Source organism: Ambystoma mexicanum, chromosome 2p, assembly GCF_040938575.1.
Source record: "Ambystoma mexicanum isolate Mex_15411 chromosome 2p, UKY_AmexF1_1, whole genome shotgun sequence".
In the NCBI taxonomy this organism is placed as follows: domain Eukaryota; kingdom Metazoa; phylum Chordata; class Amphibia; order Caudata; family Ambystomatidae; genus Ambystoma; species Ambystoma mexicanum.
Genome location: NC_090923.1, coordinates 74,158,691 through 74,181,851, shown reverse-complemented (window position 1 = coordinate 74,181,851; position 23,161 = coordinate 74,158,691). Strand labels below are relative to the sequence as shown.

At 44.9% G+C, this 23,161-nt stretch overlaps 1 protein-coding gene across 2 annotated transcripts in view; it reads right to left on the bottom strand.

Annotated features, from left to right (window-relative positions):
- LOC138566221 (phosphatidylinositol 4,5-bisphosphate 3-kinase catalytic subunit gamma isoform-like) overlaps positions 1-23,161 on the bottom strand; it is a 152,188-nt gene that overhangs the window by 124,693 nt on the left and 4,334 nt on the right. Inside the window, exons 2-3 of one of the 2 annotated variants that reach the window (XM_069643280.1) lie at positions 6,806-6,957; positions 3,297-5,211 (exon numbers count right to left, since the gene is read on the bottom strand). In XM_069643280.1, the coding sequence (XP_069499381.1) occupies positions 3,297-5,204 (1,908 nt within the window). In that variant the 5' untranslated portion in view covers positions 5,205-5,211; positions 6,806-6,957. The remainder of the gene's footprint in view (positions 1-3,296; positions 5,212-6,805; positions 6,958-23,161) is intronic. The other variant, XM_069643279.1, reaches the window with a different exon arrangement.

Here is a 23,161-nt window from a genome sequence, read left to right as displayed (position 1 = left end):
AGAAGAACACTTCTGCAATGGACTAAGTATTAGGCAATTAAAAGTGTAGGAAATCTATGCAAGGTAGAGTGTGCAATAGAGGCCAAGAGGGGCAACAGCACCCTGTATACTTAAATCAAATAGCAGTAAATAAGAGACTGAAATTGACACATTTGTGGTCTCTTTACATGCGACTCAGACGTCAAAGATAAGGGATATTAATTAAAGTGTCAGACAGCGATAGTGGTGTGCGCACACTCCTTTGAATGTTCCAGGGCAGTGAGCAGGCTCACTTTGGGTCATGGCTGACCGATGAGAGATGATGGACTAATTGGGAAAACGGGAGTAGTCTGACAGGATTCAAACACCTGAGTTTTGTTCCACATATGTGCTGCTAAAAAGCCAAAAGTCCAAGATTGAGGTAGCATGCCAACCAATCAGTGGGTGTATGGGGCGACCTAGCATACAATGTTGCAGAGACCAATCCACTGCCATTTTGTCCACTATAATCAGTACTATACGTATTTAGAGGTAGTTCAAGGTGTGCCCTACAGATTGCGGGGTGAAAATACAGCCCGGAGTGACAGAGACTGAGAGGCCATGCTAGGACCCTACTGTAAGAGGGAAGCTGGCTAATGTGAAGTTCTATTAAAATATAAAAGCCAATACAAAACAGTGATTTCTGACATACGGCCTAGTGAAATGAAAAGAAATTGGCCTAGCCAAATCTACTAAAATGGACAGGTGAGCAAGTGAAGGGGAATCTACCTGAGAGCCTAAAACTGATGGAAATGCCCAATGCATGGGAAGTAACTTGGGGCTGCAGAGGTTGACATTGTGTAAACAGGGAAAAGGCTCCTTTTGACAGATTCAAAACTGCTGCAGTACAGATGGGAAAAGATACATTGAAATGATAGACATGCAACAAATACCAGGGAGGAATTGTGCCTAACATATAAAAAGTGAAGCCAAGTGACAATTTTCAGAGAAAGACAATATTTTCACAAATAAACTGACATTCAAATGGGAAAGGCCCACTTGTTGGATTTTCTATGTAACTGTGGCCTATGTGTGAATAATGCCTAAAGTGAACTTGAACCTGTCCAAACCGTATGTAAAGAAAGATTATATGATAAACAACATGCCCAGATATAATGTTAAACATTACATGTTAGCACATCTTGTCGATTTAAAGCTGTATTTTCTGAAGTATGGCTGCAGCTGGTGTTTTGCCACTAAACTGTTCTGTGCCTTTGAAAATTTGAATTTATGACCTGGGCTGGGCCGGGTCCCCCAGGAAATGCAGGCCTGGTTCAGTTAGAAATACAAAGAAATAACAGAAAATTAGATCCAAATTGTGGGAGTTGTAGATAACACAGCCAGCAGAAATGACCTTTAAGGTCAGGTCTGCCCATTAACTGTGCATTAGTGGCCAACAGAAATGACCTTTTCAGGACTGACTGGACCTCAAGAAATGGCTTCAGAGCCACTAATGGATGATCAAACAGTGTGCATGAAACAGACCTCGCTGATAAGCAGATGTTCGTGTCAGGTGACAATGGAGAAATGAAACCTAGGAATAGGCGGGGCAATGTGAAACTGAGGGACACATGTGATGCCTTGCCATATGATAACTATTGGGCCCTCTTTTCTTTAATTAAAAGAGAATCGTATGTCCGAGTGAGCTTCTCCCAGACTCATATTAAAGGGGATAAGAATCCAGCCGGATTTCATGTCAACATGAATCCTGTGTGACGTATACAAGTTAAGTTATGAAGACAATTATGATTCCGCCTTCTCATAATTCCGAAGAATGGAAAGTTGCGGTGATGATAGGTTATGAAAGTAAGGTTTGAATCATGAAGGGTCAGGGTGGTGACTATTTTGGCTCAGGAGTAAATTGATAAAAATGGTTGCTCCTCCCAGGAAGGACGTGCCGAGATATGATTAGTATTTTCCAACTCGCCCCAAAATATAGAACTCAAATATAAACGTGTGTGCAGTTATCTGAAAAATTAGGGTAGCTGCCTCGTTGGACACTGAATAAGTTAAACCCACCTGTCATTTGGGGATGATGAATCAAGTCTCCTCCCTCCGCCTCCACCATCCACACCTCCCAACTCCTTGTCCAATCTACAGGCAGTGGGCATATTATCCATAATCCCAAAATAAGTAACCCTAAAACGCTGCCATTCAAGTGAATGTAGAGTGTGAAAATGAAATGGTCCCATTTATTTACTTGAATCCCAAAATGATTTTTCCAAGGCCCTGCATGTTATGCAAATAAAAAGCCCAAAACGATTTTCCTATTGAGTTTCTTTCCTAAACTTTGCCTTTCAAATAAAAAGCCCGAAACTATTTTTTTTCATTGTGTCTATGTTTCAATCCCTGCCTTTTTAATAAAAAGCCAAACGATGTTGCTACTGTATTCCCACTCCCTGTACCTTGCCTTTAAATTAAGGGGTCATATATAACTGCAGCCTGGTTGTGGGGGATGCTGGGAGAGAGTAGCATTGTGATAACCCCAATCAATCACCGGGGGTTGTTTCGAATTTCATAATTGTGAATGTGCAAGATATCCTCGGTGTGTGTTTTGATGTAAATACTCTAAATGTTACCTGTGTGTTGTAGTATCTGTAAGTTAATTAGAAATACAAGTCAGTCCATTGGTGCAAGTAATTTGAAATTGTGATATTGCGTTGTGCCACAGCATTGGTGGCTGATGTTTTGGTGGATTTGTGGTTCTTTGACAAACCTTAAATAAATATATATCCTTACAATACACCGGCCTGGTTCCTAGCTCGTTGGTGGTACATAGGGTATTTGCTGGGGTGGTGCAAGATAGGTTGGAGGCCTCACTAAAGTTGAATCTGTAAGGGTTTTGGGGCGTGCCACCTTGCTTGAGGTAGGGGACTCCCTGAGTAGAGAGTGACCGCCTAATAAATCGTGACAAGATAAGGGGTATCCCGTACCAACCCCTATGTATTCTATATGTAGCTATGTTCCCCTAAACCAATCAAGTCCCTAATTAGGTTTCATGATTTGCCACATAGAATGACATAATAGGTGATGCATATTGGGGTATAAGACCTCAATGTAATCAAGCAACTGTGTGAGTGTGCATGCAACAGTCCGATGCCCGTCAGTTCTCCCTGCTTTATTAAATGAGAATAAAGTAGTATTTTTCCATAGTCTTTGAGTCTGTCCAATTATTTGGTCTAAGATCATTATTGTAATTCCATCTAGCACAAAAGACGCTTCAAGGTGCTAGAGCACATTGACACTATACAAGGCTCACACAGTATATATATAAATACCTGCACCAGCTGCAGGAGGTACCTCAGCAGCTCCTCGGTAGATAAGGCCTCCAGTCGCTTCACAGACATGCTTCGGACATTCTTGTCGGCAAAGTTAATGCTCAGCAGTTCCAGGGCAATTGCAATATCCAAGGACTGGGGATCCCAGTGGTCCAGCAGCCAATGAAGGTCTTGCACAGTCTCCATATCACCCCACTGGATCTGACACAGGTACTTGGGCAGGTTCCTTCCATAGTTTGCACACTGCTCTTTAAATCCCTTCAATCGGTCCATATTTTTAAGACTGTCTGGATCTTGAAAGGTGAACACCTCTGTATTTGTGGGACTGGAAATAGTACCGGTTGGACTCAAGCAACTCAACTCTAGGGTCCTGGCATAAGGGAGCACCACCGGGTAGATGTATGTGTCAAGGAAAATGTGGATGGCCACAGTGTCCTCAATACTGGGGTTAGTCTTAGACGAAATCCTGTCTGCCTCAAACGTAAACAGCTCGTCATCTTGCTCTGGGTATGGCCACATGTACAGTACGTGCTCGCCTTGCTGCAGGAGTGACCTGTGGTCGATCAGGAGCAGGTTTACGAAGAAGAGCAGCTTTGAATTGGCTTTCATTTGCCAGTCCATGCCCGACTGTTGCGGACATTTGTTTCCCATTAGCAGGGTTTCTGCGCTTTTCTCCTCGTACACACTGAGGTTCAATTTGGCACATTCCGGAAGGTTCTTCACCAATATGTCAAACTCAAGCCAGATGTTCCACAGAACTTCATCAGTGAAGGCCTTGGGATTCGTAGTCGCTGATGACAAAATGCGGTTTCCATGGAGTATGTTGGCCACAATATAAACCTGTTGGGGAGGTTTGGTGGGTAGGTTGGGAATGTCAATCCCCACAATCTTTGCTCGGAATTTCCTGTCACAGTCCCATAGGGAGAGCACTATGATCTGCTCAACGTCTTTGTCTTTCAGTTGTAGGTCTTCATGGGTGCCTCTAAAGCCTGTCAATTCATCGATCAATGGCCAGTCGTTAGAGGTAAAGTCATCCTCATCTTTGTAAGGAGCCGGGACCAAGGACAGGTTGATCTCCTGCTTGGATTTCAGGCAATGTCGTATCCACAGGAAGTCAATCAGTGGTTTGCTCCCAACAATATACTCTTCCCGGTTACAGACTTTTAAGACTAAATCGTTCTTTGTTTCACTTTGTCCGAGGCCCGCCTGTACAAAGTACCTGTGAATGACTGCGTCAGGAAGATCAGTAACATTTATGTCCACCTTTAGGCTCTCCTTTCCATGAAATATGGTTACAAGCCGATTGTGGGTTGCAAAAGCCTTTAGATTTTCCGGAAGTGGCATGGATGTGGCCCAAGGTTCCATGATGTAAGAGATTCGATCCCTCTGACGAAGCTCCAGCTGCCTCGGTCGAGCCAGTTGCCTTCGTGCAAAAGCAAGCTCATCGTGGTAGGACTGGGAGACATGTAACTCCCCAAGATCGCAACCGATAAGTTCTACCAGCATCTTCTCATGCTCCACATTGACTTCGAAAGCTTGCAGTCGGTTTTTGATGTGGATTTCTCCTCTCTGCACGCCCATCATTTTCCAGTACCTGACTGCTTCTAGAGTCTGGAGAATTTGCTGGTCATCGTATATCTCATACCAGTCTACCCCTTTCTTGTACAAGAGCTGGTAGGATTCCGGGTTCGTCACTTCATAGACTTGTCGTTGAGCACTTTTGTTCTTTGCTTCCAGAATAATGTTCAGCCGCAGGCTTCTAACAGTGCTGGTGCTAGGTAGGTCTAAAGTGAGGTTCTCAAACACTTTCTCATTCAGCTTCCGTGTGGGTAAAATGATGGTGAACGACAGAACATCATGCCTTCTTAGATCTTCGTTGAAAACTTTCCCCAAAGAGCGCTTAGCCATTATAGCTCTGTATTAAGAAAAAAAGAAATATCAGAATGATATGACATGTCCTAAACCCACATAAAAACTTTCATGACATTGCTGCGGCTGGGGGCTCTTTTCCCTTGGTCCTATGAGAAACAGGAGTGGGGGCCAATGTGGTGCTGCCTCTACAGACAAACCGTGATCTTTATTGAGATATTTGGACATCCAAGTCTAAAGACATTGCGCTCAGGAAGAAAAGAGACATTTCTTCATTGTTACAACAAGGCAGCATAGTGCATATAAGTGGGGATATTTCGACTTGGAGTTCCAGTTCTTGAGTGCTGACCATTGTATACCACTGGGTTAATTAGAAATTCACTAGGTTAGCACATAACAGGCTAGATAATATATTTGTGTAGGACTCTTTTGCTTTGGCTAAGTCAAGAAAGTTTGAAAATTATACAAGCCCACTCAAAGAGTTAGTAAAACACTCAATAAATCCACGAGTTTATGTTTGTTTCTCAGAAACATCCACAGACTCTTCTGCAACTTGTAACGAGTCAAACATTAGCTCACAAAAGAGAGGACTATCAGAGAAATATCCGAAGAGGAGAGTTCTCTGCAAAATGGGATCCAAGTCCGAATGTCGCTTTTGACAGTGCGATGTTGCGGAAGGCTGTCCGCTAATGGCTGCCTCACGCAAGGTCATGCTTTCACTTCCTCCTTCCATGTCCATATCGGACCCTCGCCTCCTACACTCCTCCTTTTGCTGCGCAGCCCCGCAGCAATCTCCCCCTGTCCCTCTCCCCTTGCATTCCCCGGCCCCTGAACTTACCTCACCGGGATCCTCACCTTCTTGATTTCGGGTTTAAGCCTGCTGGACCTACGTGTGACAAACTGTGCGTCAGTCAATGTGGGTCATACAGGTTTGCCTGTCCAGAATAATTGCTGGTAAAATTGCCGGTAATGCTGGCACCGGCAATTTTACTGGTCTGGCAAAACACAAGTTTGCTGGTGGGGTTATGGGTTTACCTCCAGCCAAGACCTGGAGGGAAATCAGGCCACTACCTACAAATGAATGCAAATGTAAGTTACACAATGCTCTTCAGCAGATGGTCAATTCTTGACCAATCAAACAACAGGCATAACAATTCTGACCAGGCTACAATTCCAAGCAGGGCTCATCATTGTAACTAAGGGCATAGGCCAGGGCAAAGCCATGCCAGTCAACTTCTCAATCATGAACCCTGAAAAGGCTGACTACAAAACCCTTAATCAGGGAGGTAACAAGGAACCCAAGACCGTGGGTCGCTCAACATCAAGCTTGCTACAAGAAGCCCCCAACCCAGGGATATGAATTATCACGCAGGACCCAGCAATTAAAGAATCGTTTCAGCTCATAAGCCCACTTTTTATCAAGCTCTGGACTGCTCTTATCAAATGATTAAGCATGGCTTACAGATCTTGGCTAGAAAGCACTATTCTTAAAACCTGTCAGGGTCCAGACAACCCAGCTAGACGCCTTCCCTCAGCCTCTGAGGACGTTCTAATAAATGGCTGTTTCCAACATATCAGATGCCGATCAAACTCTCTCTCCCTCCCTCTCTCCCTGTGTCAAGGAGTGCCCCCCTTCTCACCTGGGTCCGTTCTTTGATGGAGTCCTTGGTCGCTGCCTTCTTGCAGACGGTCCTGGTTCTAACTAAGGCTGCTCGAGTCTCTTCCGACTGCAGGGCGCATTCAGTTCTGGGTACGCAGAATCCAGGAATCCAAGGATCTAGGATGAGTGCAACTAGCACACGAGTAGAGGAAACAGGAAGAAGGGAAGGGGCAAGGAGTGAGTAGGTGCACAAGGACAGAAAAAGAATACTGCGAGCTACGGATCACACGTCTGATGGCTACTTGCAATAGAATTGAGATGCGCGGAGCCACGGAAGGCGTGGTCTATTAATAGAGTACGTTACGTCCAGCGCATGGAGCGAGAAAGGGTCTTAGCGCTTGGCGACCATGTTGTCTCTTTCTCGGTCTCTCTCTCTGTCTCTCTCTCTCACTCAATCTCTCTCTCTATCTCTCCCTGTATCTCTCTATCTCTTGCTCGCTCTCTCCCTGTCTCTCTTTCTCTCACTCTCGCTCTCTCTCTCTCTCTCTCTCTCTCTCTCTCTCTCTCTCTATCCCTCTCCCTCTCTGTCACTCTCTTCCAGTCTGTCTCTTTCTCTCTCTATCTCTGTCTCTCTTGCTCACTCTCTCTATTTCTCTATCGTTATGTCTATTTCTCCCTGTCTCTCTCTCTCTCGCTCTCTCTATCTCTCTCTCTCCCTGCTTCTCTCTCTCTCACTCTCCCTGTCTCTCTTTATGCTCTCTCTTCGGTTCTCCCTCTCCCTCTATGGTCTCGGTTTGTTCCTCCTTCTCTCTTTCTCTCTCCCTCTCCCTCACCATCACAGAAAGGAGTGGCAGAAAGCTGCCTATGAATCCAGCGAGAGTTCAAGACCAGGAGTTACGGGGCGCATGAGTGATTGGCAGTCAACACTGAAAGGAGTGGCAGCAAGGCTATCTATGAATCCAGCAAGAGATCAAGACCATGAATTAGTGGCAGGCAACACAGAATGGAATTATGGACATGGTACATGTAAGTCTTTATACCTTTGGAAATGGGACAGAGACATTGCAAACAACTTCAGCCCCAGAAGGATTATGTCGGTTCTGCTGAACTTTAGGTTTGCAAAGGGATAACAGCGTAGACAAGTTATGCCGGAAGATGAGGAACACAAATGAGGAGATCGAGTAGACCCGAAATCTGCAGCCAAGCACACTTGGACTCCATCTGAAAATAGATTGATTTGTGCGGATGAGTGATTGACTTGATGAATTAAGCTGTGCTGGAGTGTGTAAATGGTCATAAATAATCAAAAACTGGCGAAATATAGAGAGAGGAGTAAGAGAACCTACCTTATTCTAAAATGTCCTGTTCACTTGTTCTAAATACTTGCACTTCTTTCCCATCATCATCCCATTAACTCCTTAACATGAACTGCCAGGCTATTAAGCAAGGCTATGCAAAAATAACGGAAGGGTGGTGGGAAGGGATCAAGCCTATCCCACCCCCCTAGGAGCTTTAGGGTGAGGCGAGCCCCATTGGAAGAAGTATAATAGACCAGGGGGGGGGGCGTTATAAAGGTCCCCACACGATCATAATATTGTATGCGATGTAGACGTTTAGACGTAGTGTGCGTGTATAAGCAGATGCCATTTTGCAGATATTAAGTGGCCATAGTCAAGCATAGGGCCTGCATGGCCATGCAGTATTTAGTCTGCTAGACACAGGCCGCAAGCCTGAAGGGGAAATTTGAATAGGCCCAAGCGCCCACGCTGCTTACTGCCACAGAAATTCCTCTTTGTTATGAAATTGTTGGCAATATGATTGTTTCAGAAAAAATGTGCACTGCAAGGCCGCGAGACAGTACTGGGCGCTGTGGTGTACGTGTTATCACAAACAGGCTGGAACAGGACTCCGACCCCCACCCAGGCAACTACGAGTTATAGCCCCTACAACTGTCCCAGTCCCAATGACCCCAGACCACCGACCATAAACCAATCCACAATAGAAGGTCTAATAGCATGGTCGTCCCACCTTTATATTATAATGACATGATTTGTAATGCGAGGAACAGGGAGGGATAAATTATAGTTTAAAAGCGAGGATGAAGGCCTTGCAGGCCGAGAGACGCCATCGATATGAGTGGGTTATTGTGACCTTGATAGAGTAGCACTGTTCACAAAATGTAGCTAATTGCTCCATTGGCCTTGGTTCCCTAGAGATGATGAGCCCAGCAGAAACCACGTGATGGAAGACTGGGCTTGGACCAATGACCGGCATCCCCTGTGCAGTAGGCTGACCATGTATAGGGTCGCACCAACCAGCCACGCAGGATTTCACTGTATACAATTGATGATGCTGTGACCTCTTTTAAGCTTCCACTTAGTCTCTTTTTCGCCAGAACGTTCCATGGCAGCAGAGTTATTTGCTGCTGTGCCTATTTTTGTAGACTAAACACTTGCTATCCTTGCAAGAGTTTCTTGGACCTTTTTCCCTACCAGGTTGTATTTTTTCTGGTGTGAGCGTTTAGGGGCGTGCCTTAAATTGGTGACCCAGACATGATCCCAGCACCCCCTGTGCCTGGGGAGGTGTACAGGCTGCTTCTCCGGAGGGGCCGTGTCCATCTACAGCGACTAGTCCCGAAAAACATGTATTACCGAGTGGTTTTACAGGAGCCATCTTTGCAGAATTCCTGTCTGCTCTTTGAAGCGGGGCACACCGATGAGGAGAGTGCAGGTTGGGGTTATTGGTGACCCCGTGTCAGAGGAGTAACGACCATATAATGGGAGGAGAAATGCCTATAGAAAATATGCATAAGGCCCTTTCACTATATTGTGACAGAATCGAGAAGTATCACAAGCAATAGGTTATAGAGACAAGAAAAAGGGGGATGCCCCACTCGTGGCCAGAGCAAGGCTCCCATAATAAGAGTATTCTAGAACAAATGTCCACATTTTTGATAGCCAAATATAAGGGAAAACAGTTATAAAAAAAGAAAAGAAATACTAGAACTCTGGAAATTGTTCAAAGATACAGAAGATTGTGAGGGAGGAGGTGCGCAGAAGGATAGCAAAGGCGACTGTACAGGAAAGGAGGGCAGAACACCAGCGGACCACAGGGGAATATACCCATTGGCAGCTCACCCTGTAGTAGGTTATACCAACCTGACTTATGTGTCCACCCAGTGCTCCAGGTGGGATTTTGGCGTGAGAGTATTTTACTCCGAGTTTTTAGAATTGGAATTTGTGCGTAAAATTAAAACTGTGTTCAAAAATATTAGTGACAAAGAACTTGTCGATGCGCACTACCCACTTCAACTTCATTATACCTGGACACCAAAAGTCTGTTAAGAACTACTACAGATGCCAGCTAGTTACATCATAAATCAAGTCCCTCACTCTAGCAGCATCACTTCTCTGCCTCTCGGGCCTCGTGTTGCTGCCTGGCAATATCTGCTTGACAGCCACTGCAGGTTTTTGCTCCATCTCTCCCCAGTCTCTCACTTTCTGATGTTCTGCCTCTGACTCTTGCTATGCCACGTTTTGAGGTTTGTTGCGCTGTCACTCTTCCTCTTCCATCTCTGCATTCTAATATTGCTGTTTGCCACCTACATTGTTCTATATCGGTTGATATAACTCCTCTTCCTCACTCATGTCATTACTCTGGCTATGTCTGTTTTTCATTTGCTCTGTTGTATTTGCTACTCCTTTTGATTATCTTTATTGCACTGCCTCTTATGTTTTTGGGTTGCCTTTCTCTCATCTGGATTTTCTATTTCCAGATCTCCCTGTCTGCTGTTGAGCTGTGTTTTCTTATTTTACTGTCTCTTTGTGTCTCTTTTGCTCTGCTTCTATCCCTCACTCCTTCTGTGTGTGTGTGTGTTCTATTATTTACCTCTGGTTCCCTTCTCACTTTCTTTGTTGCTCTCTTATGTAGCGCATTGGTATCTCTCTTCCTGTTGCTCGAATTCCTGTTTTGGATTGTCTCATTTGTTCTTTGTTCTCGCGGCCTCTCCCCCACCCCTCACTTTGTTCTCCTGTATTGCTTAGGTTCAGAGTTGCTCGTTTTCTCCCTTTTGTCTTTTGACATAGCACTAATTTAAAAAGCTGAAAACGAATTGTCCATTTACAAATCCAGTGCAGCTTTACCATTGGGTGCTCCTTTTTCAAATGGTGCAAACCTTCTTTTGGCCATTAGGCTGGGAATTACAGAGTTAGAGGTGTGTCTGACCAGATGCAGAACTTGCTTGAATGCAGATGCTTTACAAACACTGTATGCCATTACAAGTACAAGAGCCTATATGAGATGTGGGTTCTGAGCCATTACAGGTGTAGCAACCCTCATGGGATGTGCTTGTTCTGAGCCATTACAGGTATAGCATCCATGATGAGATATGTGTGTGTGTGGTCTGAGCCATTACAAGTTTAGGAGCCCTCATGGGATGTGCTTCTTCTGAGCCATTAGAGGTATAGCAGCCCTGATTGGATGTGTCTCTTCTGAACCATTAGCAGCCCTGATGAGAGGGGATATATGTGATCACTGTGCCGTTTTTAATGCAACCACCAAAAATGCAGATTAAAAAAAAAATAAGAATCAACACCCTTTCCACCCCATATATATGCAGGGGGAGACCCCCCATATCCCCCTCCTTCTCCCTACATTCATTATATACTGCACACATTCCCCCACATATATATGGGGTCGAAATAAGAAAGTCATCATTTTCAGTGGTCGCCGTAAAAAAGGCGCAGTAATTGTTTGATCACAATGAGAGGTGTGTGTTCTGAATCACTGAACGTTTAGTAGTCCTTTTGATAAGTCGAAAGCTAAGTCAGCTCTGTTACAATTGAATGGTACCCGCATCTTAAACACATATCTCTGATGCAGACGCATTAGCTCACCAATCAATAGGGTTTGAACTAACAGTTTACACAATGATCTCTGCAGCAGGGTTATTGACCAACTGAACTACCTTTCTCAACAGGCTGTTGACTTGGAAAGGCACATAGGGTTAGGGCACTGGCAGTTCCATGTGAGGCTTGCCTTACATAACTGGCTTGTCAAAATGCCTCAGCCTGTTTGGACTATTCTACATGAGTCAGTAGATTCATAATGAGGCTTTGAAATTTTCTAGATTTTTGGTAGTGGGACTCAGTAATGTGACATGGGAAAAGCAGAAGTTTTGAAAAGCGCAAGGCAGAGTAGAAGGGATTGAAATATATGACAGCATTGTCATCTTCTCACACTGTCTGCCAGTGTGCATCACACCAGCTCAGGAGGGTGGTGGGAAGGATCTATGTGAAAATAATAGATTTTTTACAACGAGGTCGAAAATCGTGCATGTAAAACGACAAATGTTCTGTATTTTTAGTGCAGGGGGAGACAGGGATGTCATTTCACCAAAATGCCAGCCATAGCAGAAGTGACATCACATGACCCTTGACCCCCTGATGACATCACAGGAAGTGATGTAATTTGACCCCACCCAAAGTGATATCGCGGGAAGCGATGGCACACGACATTTCACCCGTAGACAAAACAGGAAGTGGCATCACATAGCATTATACACTATGAAAAATATGGTTACGATATCACTATAATGTGATGTACATTTCATACAAGAATGGATCGCCATATGTATCATTAAGATCAGTGTGTATAGACCCATATTACCAAATTACTGTGAATGCAAGCAGACATCCATGACCAAATGATAATGATGTGTTATTATATAGCACTTACGCTTAAGCGCTGTATATAGAAAAAACATACACCCAATATCACCCACCCTGTATTGGTACTCATTTATTGACCTCAGAAGGATGAAAGGCTGAGTAGAGGCATTTAAGAACAGACTAAATCAGTGACTCACCCCCAGAAGTGTGCCTGAAATAAACCTTTAATGAGTCTAGCAATTATTGTATAGAGTTCCAGAAAGGCACATTATTTGGTATTCCTATTCTTTCTTATATAGGGTCAGTGTTGAAAGTGTTAGACTTGTGGCACTCCTGTTCTTATTTTTCTTCTTTATTTTAAGAGGCCTGAACAAGAAAGCCAGCCACTCCAGAAGTAAATAGCCACATGGTGCTGGCCACAGCCCAGGAGCTTGCATTACAAAAAAGAAAAAGGAAACAAAAACATTTTTCTTTTTTTAGAGGTCGCAAGGGAGACCACAGAAGTCGCAAGGGACACCTCTGGTGACCCCTAAATGAGGTCCCTGGTGGGAGACCGCTCGCTGCACACACCGTCCAGACACATCCACTTTATTAAATACCCGTACCTAACGCCCCTCCCCATCGATTCTTTGAGGGACATTTATTGTTTTCTATGCAAGGTTTTCTACATCGCAGTAATGGGATTCGGGAATTTTGTAGTGAAACCAGTGGCTCAGACACTGTTCTTGCTCAGTACATCATCTCCCTGCAGAAAATGCCAACACATAATCATGCGCTGTCATTACAGCAGCTCTTTTAAGAAATTCAGGTACTGTCCCAAAACATAGCAGTCCTGCTAAGAAATGTGGGCGTGATTCAATCAGCCCTGCTGTGAATAATTAACACTGTGCCATGACATGCATATAGCAGCTCTGCTGATAAATTAGGCTAGTTTGCCTGAATATATAGCAGTCCTGTACAATATTTTCCACTGAAAATATACACAGCACAATATATACTTGTATCCATCATACCCGCCTGCAGTGGGCGGGTGGTCAGAAAGTGAGTTAAAGTAAAGGTCAGACTACATGCCCAGCTATTTCTTGCTCTCCAAGGCAACAAACTATGTACAGTGTCCTTTCATACATGCACGTGCACACAGACACGTACAATATTAAGACGAAATAAAACACACCTTCATGTAGAACACCAAAAAAAATGTCCTTCTCACAAATGCCAAACAATTGCTTGCTGGTAGGCTCTTCTAAAACTTCAAGACATCAAACGCAATTGATGTGCTTTCGTGATGAAAAGAAAACAAAGTATGAAACGCCCATGATGCTGCAACTCGGCTGCCTCTATCAGAGGAAAATTAAGCAGAAATGCAGCTCTAGTTTTCATTTTACACAATACTACATGTATCCAAAAGCACTGTGAAAAGAATGACCATGATTCAAAATGCTTCAATAACACTGTAACCTACAAAATGAAGGCAGTTGAACAAAGTGAATAAAACACTAATTCCCTTCTACATTACTCAGAAAGTCTTATCGTGTTAGAATTATTAACAGTGAGTGTTAAAACAGTAGACCAGGAATCATCCCAGTTGCTTCTTTCAAGGAACTGTGTCAATTGCTAAAGTAAAGAGTGGGTTTGCAAGTTGCTACTTGCCAGCCTGTCTCCAGTGACCTTCAAGATTTATGCGGGTGCTGCTATAAATAGCCTGTATAAGCTGTATGCAAGGAAGAATTAAAAGAGCCGTATTGACAAGATTTCTGTGCGCAAACATTTCGGACTTGGTAGAGGAGAAAAAGACGGGTGGAGCACCTTCAATGAGCTCGAGGCGGATGAAGAAGAGGAGGGGAGCAAGTGCCTGAACAAACCCACTTGGTAGAGAGTTTGTTGAATGGTAGGTTAAGGAGCAGGGTTGGCTGGATGGCACTAGCAAGGAAAAGAGGAAGTGAGAAAAGAGTTGACGGGAAGAGGGCAAAGATGCAAATGCCCCTTACTCATGAGGGGGCTAGCAGGGCACACTATGTGCCGTGGGTGCAGATGGATAAAAATAATTTGATAAAAGTGCTCCCGCCCCTTTTAGCAGGGACGGGTAAATGGATTTATGCATTCAAAAAGCAGACAGCCGGGGTCCCCCTGGCAGTCAGCGACATAAAAAAATTATTGGTAGCGACTATTAGAACCAGGCTGGGGATGTGTGGGTAAAAGCAGGATACCCGGGAGTGACTTCAGGGAAATGATGCACACAATGGACCATCATTTAACAAGATCCGGGCACAAGTATGGGACCCTCTGCAGCAAGAATTCCCTGACACACCTGGCCTACAATCGATAATGAAGTGTACTATGGCTGATGACAAAGACCCCTCTCAGTTTATTCTTAAGTTTCAAGAAATTTGTTGAGCGGGGACGGGTAGTACATGGGATCCGTCAATAGCCTTTTTCTACTTTATCATTAAAGAGGGCCTGCCCAAAGAAGTGCAAAAGTTACTAGACTAGATGTTGGGTATCGAGGCGAAGGGGTGGACTGAAATACAAAGCATAATAGACCATTGCAAGAGGATAAAATAGCGTGACAAGGAAACAGCCCAGAGACAGCAAGCAGAGGAAGCAAAACTATTGCAAAACAAATGACCTTAAATCGCTGTGGAGGCATCAGTATCAACACCGGTGCAGACAGAGGTGGCAGGAAATGCCCAAGTGTTTTCAAATGCTTGAATAGCTCGAGTTTGGTCTGAAAGAGGGCAAGGACAGTGGGGCAAGTGTCCACAGCACCCCGGCCAACAGTGGCAACAAGGAGGACAGCAGCGAGGAAGAGTGGGGTTTCGAGGACCAAGGGGAGGAGGTTTTGTGGGGATTGGGCCCAGAGGAGGAGGAGTGGGATCCTCACAAAGTTGGAACTGTGGGAAATGGCACAATTTTTCACGAGAATGTAGGAACTCATAAGGGATGAGATATAACTACAGCCCACAACCCCATGGGTCCCCACAGATATATGGTCCGCCTGCACAGCAACAGCAAACAGTACAACAATGCACACCCCAACACACATTCCAACAGGGAGGCAGCACAACTCCATTTAATGTACCATCAAATGGTATGGTTGCCCCTTTTCGAGGTGCAGCCATGGTGGTGGGGGAAACCCATTTTCATTTCCTGGTACAAATACGTACCATGAATAGGAGAGAACTATTGTGTGGCCCAGTCCTATCAATGACCCTCTACCCAGATGAGTAAGCCTTGGTGGGGGCAGAGAATGGCAATAAGCAATTCATTTGTATGGTTGATTCAGGCGCTGAGAAATCATGCATCAGTGAAGGGGACTTCCCATTATTTGGCAAAACCCTTGACATGCAGGGCTTCTCTGGGGCTAGTGCTATGGTTCTGTACACAAAATATATAGACGTAAAGGTGGGAGGTGCGCTCTCCCTTATTGTACTCTGAAAGTTCTCTTGTGAACTTGTTGGGCACAGATCTGCTCAGCAGGTTGAACTTGATGATCTCATTCACAGATCAAGGCATTATTTGTGCAATGCCAGGAATGTGTGCGATAAGAGCAATTGTGGTAATCCATGCAATGGCAGGAGAGGTGGTGGTCCGGGGATACCCATAGATGCCGATATGTTAATTTATTGAACAACAGAACTTGTGGAGCCGGTGCCACAAATTGGCATGGGTTGTTGGAGAGTGCTGGCAGATTTCATCCTTCGCCCTGTGATGTACCCGTAATTGATGCAGGCACAATCCTGTTCCTAGGCCTGGATGGGTTGTTGGTGTCAGCGAAGAGAGTGGTTGTACTATGAACAGACAGGCATGAGTGTGAGTGGCATACAGTGCTTTGCATCGACCCCACTGTACCTCTTAAGGAGGTGATAGATGCAGAATTGTTTGCATATAAGGACAGCAATGGAGAAATTATTCTAGAGATTTGCATCCCCTGTGAGATCATGGTGCAGTATCGAAGAGTGCAATGCCCCCTGATGGCCATTGTGGCCCTCCCCCCTTCATTGTAGAAGACTTACAATATGTGCTTGAGCATTTGTGGACCACCAACCCACATGATGATAGGCTCTTAAAGGAAGTAACCCCAGTGCATATAACAGGCAGGGGGAAGTGCTACCCCAGGTGAAACTGTACCCACTATCGAGAGAAGCAGAGGAGGGAATTAAAGACATGATACAGGCACTGCTCAACCAAGGTATAAGAGTACTATCCGCATCACCATGTTACACAGCAATATACCCTGTGAAAAAGGCAACAGGGGCAATAGGAGAATGATTCAGGATTTATGCCCCCTAAATGATGTAGTACAGAATGACTTTCCTGTGGTCCCGAACCCACCCCATTCTTTGTAGTATCCCCAAGGAGGCAACCCACTTTATGGAGGTTGATCTAAAAACGCCTTCTTTTTCGATACCTCTGCACCCCGACTCACAGTAACTTACAGCATTTATCCATGGCAAAAAGTGCTACAAACACACTCGTTAGCCTTAGGGGTATTGCGAGAGCCCAAGCATTTTTAACTGAATATTGCACGCTGACTTAGGAAAGATTCAAGTACCCAGTACGATCATCTAGTGCGTGGACGATTTGCTTGTATGGAGCGACAGTGAGCAGCAATGCCGGAAAAACTCCATCACACTTCTATAGCTACTAGCCTGGAAGGGGTACAAGGTTGACAAGGCCAAATTACAGCACTGTCAGCAGGAAGAGCTGTATCTAGGACAGGTCAATCCCCACCCCACAACAGTGAAAGATATGCAGAAATTCCTAGGGCTATGCAACTCCTGCAGAGCATGGATTTTAGACTATGCCACATATACCAGGCCGCTCCTGCAGGCCCTCAAGGAAGCACAAAAAGACAATAAGAAAATCGAATGGACAGCAGACATGATAAAAAATCTCAATGATTTAAAGAAAGTGATATCCTCAGCCCCAGTGCTCGGCACCCCAGACTATACACAGGAGTTCTACAAATTCTCACAATCTAACGGTCAACGTATGACTGCAGTATTAACCCAGAAAAGTACAATGGGCGCATGACATTGGCCTATTACAGTGGGACACTGGCCTCAGTAATGCATTGACAGTTCGCCTGCGAGCAGGCTTTTGCTGCAGCTGCTTTTGCGATTGAGTATAAACTCCACAATCGTGATGGAATGTTCTGACACTTTGTATATGGAACATTCAGTGTTCACCATTCTAGAAATGTCAAAATCCACCCTGATCACACAGAGAGCCTCAGCGTTTGAAATTATTCTTTTAAGCCCAGACATTTATATTGTGCTATGCAAGACAGTGAGCTCTGCCGCCTTTCTGACAAAGATTTGTAGAGAACAGGACTTAGCAATGCATGACTGTGTCACGTACGAAGGGGAGTAAGATGACATTCCCAAGGCATGAGATAGCACATTGGAAGGATGGGGAGGTTCTCTTTGTTGGCGGGTCAGCAACAATTGATCAGGAGACGAGCCAGAGACATATCGGTGCCACAGTGGTGCACCTCGAGGGAGGTGAATATGAGACAGTGATTATGAAAAGACTACCAATGCATTACTCAGCCCAAGCAACGGAGCTCATAGGGCTCATTGAAGCACTGCGGGCATCAAAAGGGTGCCACGTGACAATTCATTCTGACTCTGCATTCGTCACTTCAACAGTGTATGCCGGTCTGTCATGGTGCTAGACATATTGATTCCTGCACTGTCCCAACCAGATGTACGTTAAACAAACGTATTCCAAAAGATCGAATTACAAAATCACGGAGCACACTTTCCTGTATATTTGAATTTTATATTTTGGGATTTCGCCCGTTTGTCCCCCGCACTGCCTTTAAAGTATGTGTGGGATACCCCCGCAACCCATGCAGCCCATAATACCGAACTGGGGGAGCTGGGGACACGCACGCAACCCCGCCTCCCCTGTTCAGTATTATGGACAAAAGATCTAATCTACTATGCTGAATGCACACTAAATGTGCAATCAGCATTTTAGATTTGATCTTTTCGTTCATTAACATCCCAACCTTTTGTAGTGGTGGTCGTTAAGTGCACTGCCTATAATAATAACTCTGATGAAAATTTGCTGGGAAACACTGCCGCAGTGGCCAAAATGGCGGCTTATCTCCCAGTATCCACTCTTGCGGAGTAGGAAAGCAGCGGTTTTAGGTGAAGAATTGAAAGAATATCTGACAACACTAACACATGTAATTAAATGTATCTCCTGACAGATTGCACTGCCCCGACCAGAAGACACATCGAACACCACATACACAACTGCCACAAGTTCCCTGCCGGCACAACTGCTGCTACCAGGAGAACTCATTTACATAAGGAGTTTTGTCCATAAATTGGAACAATCCCAGATGTCATGGTCCACCCCCCCCCCCCGCTGTAAAAGTAAAGGGGCTTCGCTATTGGATACACCTTTCTGACGTCCGCAGGGCACACCCAAACATTGAACAACCACCCTAAATGCACCAGATATTGATCATGCATCTCAGTATTAGGTAGATGTCCAGATTATCCAATTTATTATGGCCCTTATTTTATTAGCGCACACGCAGTTATTTAAAGAAAACAATTGTATAAGCTCTCTCTCTCCCTTTTTCCCTCTTTCTCTCTCTCTCTCCTATCGTTTTGTGTGCATTATTTCTTTCTTCCCTTGTAGGTGAGAACACGATAGAACCAGCAACTTCAAAAACCTGTGTATATTAGGAGAATTGTTAGCTATGAAATTGCCCCTAGATGTTTCTATTCATATACGTGTGGCATGCATTTCGGTGCAGGACTATTTACCATTTTAATAACCCTGCTGGGAATTTATTTGTGCCCATCATTTATATTCGGAGGTCATATAAAAGAGAGGGGGGGGCGAGGGGAGGCATACCCAAATACCACAATAGGACCACAAACCTGACTGTAAATATGTATAACAATTGCAGTGAGCGTAAAAACAATGACAACAAATCAAGAAGTTACCTGTACACATAGGTATGAGTGCAAGTATGATATTAGAAAACATGTTCTCATTTTTAAAAAAATATATTTTTCATAACATAAGCATTTATGATGATATTAGCAATAGTAGTGTTGTGAGCGAACCCATTGAGCCACATAAGAAAATGAAACAGAAAGCACGAAGGGCGACGTATGACACATACCATGGGTTAGGCATGGATACTACTGAAGTTGAGCAACACGATGTGATGACCAACAGTTGGTACAAGGATATGAGTGCAGTAGGGAGAGAAAACAGCAAATGGCAGCTGCTACGTGTGTTCACTAATCCCATACGTGTCTGTGGAACCCAAGGTATTAGTACCACAGGAAGTACCAATTATAGAGGCACAGTGCCTGGTTCATCTTGCGCTATGTAGGGTTAAAGGCACCTTCCAGGAACACAGAGTGCGACTTGAGCTCATCAACCCAGATCCCCTGCAGCGTAACGAAAATCCAACAGACTTTTAATGCCTGCAGCAACCATATCTGGTGATCCAAGTACTGAAATATATAAACAATAGATGGGAAGAGACCACACTCAGCTGCTTGGCAGAGGGCCTCCTGGGATATGAAGAAGAACTCATGGCTTGAGTGGAAGCAACCTGCACGCAAATTTGGACAAAGCACATCACAAAGTTGACATGGATTGCAGCAATTGAAAACCAGTGAAGGTGTATCAAGAAATAAACATGTGAACTTTGCTTCCACAGTGAAGCAACTATTTGTATTGGCTTGAACGTACGATGCAACAAGCTCCTCCTGATTCCAGACCTGAAGAGAGTACGGCCACAGTGATGGATCATTATTGGGTCTGCGACCAACAAGCATACTTACACCTCACACCATCATGGAGGGGCTACCGTTCGCTGGCAACACTGCTTTCAGCCCTATTAGTAATCCCAGAAGAACATTTGCAAGAGAGGCCAATACCCGATACAGCCCCGACTGTTTCTCCCACGTTTGTAGAACAGAATCCGTTACCACCACCAGAATTTCCATCCTGCCCGGAAGAGAGCAATATGAGAAGCTTCGGAGGAAGTAGAGATCAAACTACCTATCTAGAGACTCAGTCGCATTACTTGCTGAAATCCCTGATGAATATAGACTGCTCAATAGAGCAGAAACCTTCTTCGCCTCCCTACTGTTACCCGGTGTGCAAGCAGCAGCCAATGCAATATGGCCGCAAATTGAACGCTGGGAGCTGGTTCAGTTGGCAAATGACACCGAGCATGGGTTCAACATCATAAAGGTCAAGCTGTGTGCCCAGAGGCTGATGATGTTGCAGAACCGTTATGTCCTCGATATGCTGACGGCGATGGAAGTAGGTGTGTGCTGAACAATTGCGATTCCTGCTGCACATTTGTACCTTCCGAAGATATGGAGAATGGGTCATTATCCCACATAATTGCAGTCGTGCATGGTCTAGGAAGACGCATGAAGAAATAAGGAGGAATACAAGGAAATGACTGGTTTGACGTTGCATTCCACTAAGCCCCATACTGGTTAGGAGCCATTGTCAAGATGCTGGTACCCATCATCACGTTCATCTCGGTCATTTTCTGTACCTGCCAAATGGGCTTCCGGTGTTGTGCCAAAGTAGTACCTAGTAGCGCAATGATGATGGTGTCAATTGGGGTTCCAAAGATACCTAACAATACAAAAGATAGTGAAATACAGACTGACAATGCCATCCCCCACATGATCCCCATCCACTATGGAGACAAAGTAGACTATTTGTATCACACCACTATTGTCCCACCCCTGACCCTGAGAACTATGAGTATGTATGGGTAGATCTGGCAGGTGATGGGGAATGTATCTATATGACATGCGTGCCTGAGGAATATGCTCGATCAGGGTAAAGCTTTCGATCTATGTGCAGGGCCTAGATACCAGAAAAGGGGAGCCCACGATATGAGCAGGCAGTGAGAAGGGAGAATGAGTGCATGCGTGCAGGGGAGTTTGTTACTGTAGAAGTTATGAAAGGGGGGAATGTTGAGAAGAGAGTGAACCCATCCCAGCCCTCCAGGCACTTTAGGGTGAGGCGAGCCCCATTGGAAGAATTATAATAGACCAGGGGCGAGGAGGGCATTATAAAGGTCCCCACAGAAAATTAATATTGTACTCAATGTAGACGTTTAGTGCACGTGTAAAAGCAGATGCCATTTGGCGATCTGGATGAGTGAAGTATGTGTGGGTTATGGTGACCTCGAGACTCCCTCTGCGCCATTCTTTGAGCATGCCGGGTGCACTGTATAATAATAGAATAGCACTGTTCACAAAATGTAGCTAATTGCTCCATTGGCCTTGGTTCCCCGGAGACGATGAACCCAGCAGACCCCACGTGATGGAAGACGGACAGACTGGTCTGCGACCGATGGCCTGGCATCCCCTATGTAGTAGGCCGACTATGTATAGGGTCGCACCAACCAGCCATGCAGATTTTCACTGTATACAAATGATGCAATCGATGACGCAGTGTCCCCTTTTAAGCTTCTGCCTTCCCACTTTTTCGCCAGAACGTTCCATGGCAGCAGTTCTTTGCTGCTGTACCTAATTTTGTAGAAATAAACACTTATTATCCTTGTTAGAGTTTCTTGGGCCTTTTTCCCTAGTGGGTTGTATTTTTTCTGGTGTGAGCGTTTAGGGGCATGCCTTCAGTGCCATGTTGGCACCCTTCCATTTCAAGGCCAAGCTTACCGCACTTCCCCATGGCACCAAACTGATAACCATGCCCCATATCCCAGTGCGATGAAAGGGCTAAGAGCCTACATGAGTACAGTGATGAGCAGTGCCTCAACTGTCTACTCAGCCCCACATTACTACTAAACCAGCAGTGATACCAATCATAAATGTGATGCAAGCACTGCCCCGAAGGTATACCCCCTTTGCTTCTTTAGGTAACGTGGGCCAATGACAGGCTATAGAAGGGTTGTGAGCTGATAAAAGTAGCAACCCTATATTGCTTCTAAAATAAAATAATGCCCAAAGTTCAATAAACATAAAGAGACGTTAATTAAAAAAAATAAGATGCCAACAAACTAACTAAAAATACTAAAAACCTGCCAGTGTAGAAGAATCAGAGAAAGCACAAAGCGTGATGTGAATGAGCACACTTGGTTAATAAGCCGGTTGTTCAGGCAACATTATCGTCAATATTCAACGCTCCAGGATACTTCTTGTAGAGCAGGGTAAAGAAGGGGAGCATAAAAGTTACTATGTTCTCGACAGTGTCAAGCTGGGCTTCTAGTCGCTTTTACTGTGGTGAAGACAGAATTAAGACATTCAAGTCTATGCGATCCATCTGACAGTCAGCGTCGGGTCATTTCAAAGGCACGAAACCCCATCGGTGGAGTCAGCGTTCGAGATGGGGAGTCCATGGCTTCCACGGTTTTGGGGCAGCGATCCAGTTGCCAGCGAGACGATGGATCTGCTGGGCTTAGTAAGCGTTCCAAAATGGGGAGATAATGGCTTCCAGTAGTCAAGTCAACATTTGAGTCAGTTCCCATGGTTTCATGCTAGCGATCGGGTTGATTGAGGCCATCCGCGGCAAGGGCTTGAGTCAGCATTTGAATGGTTCAAAATACAGCAAGCAGTTTGAACGTGTGAATAACAGCGCCACATGTCTGGTATCAGCTCAGAGCGTGTCAGGTGCATTAGAGCCCGATCGCAGACATTTTGATACGGTAGAACAGTATTCCAGCAATTTACGGGCTTCTGGGTGGCTGGGAGTTC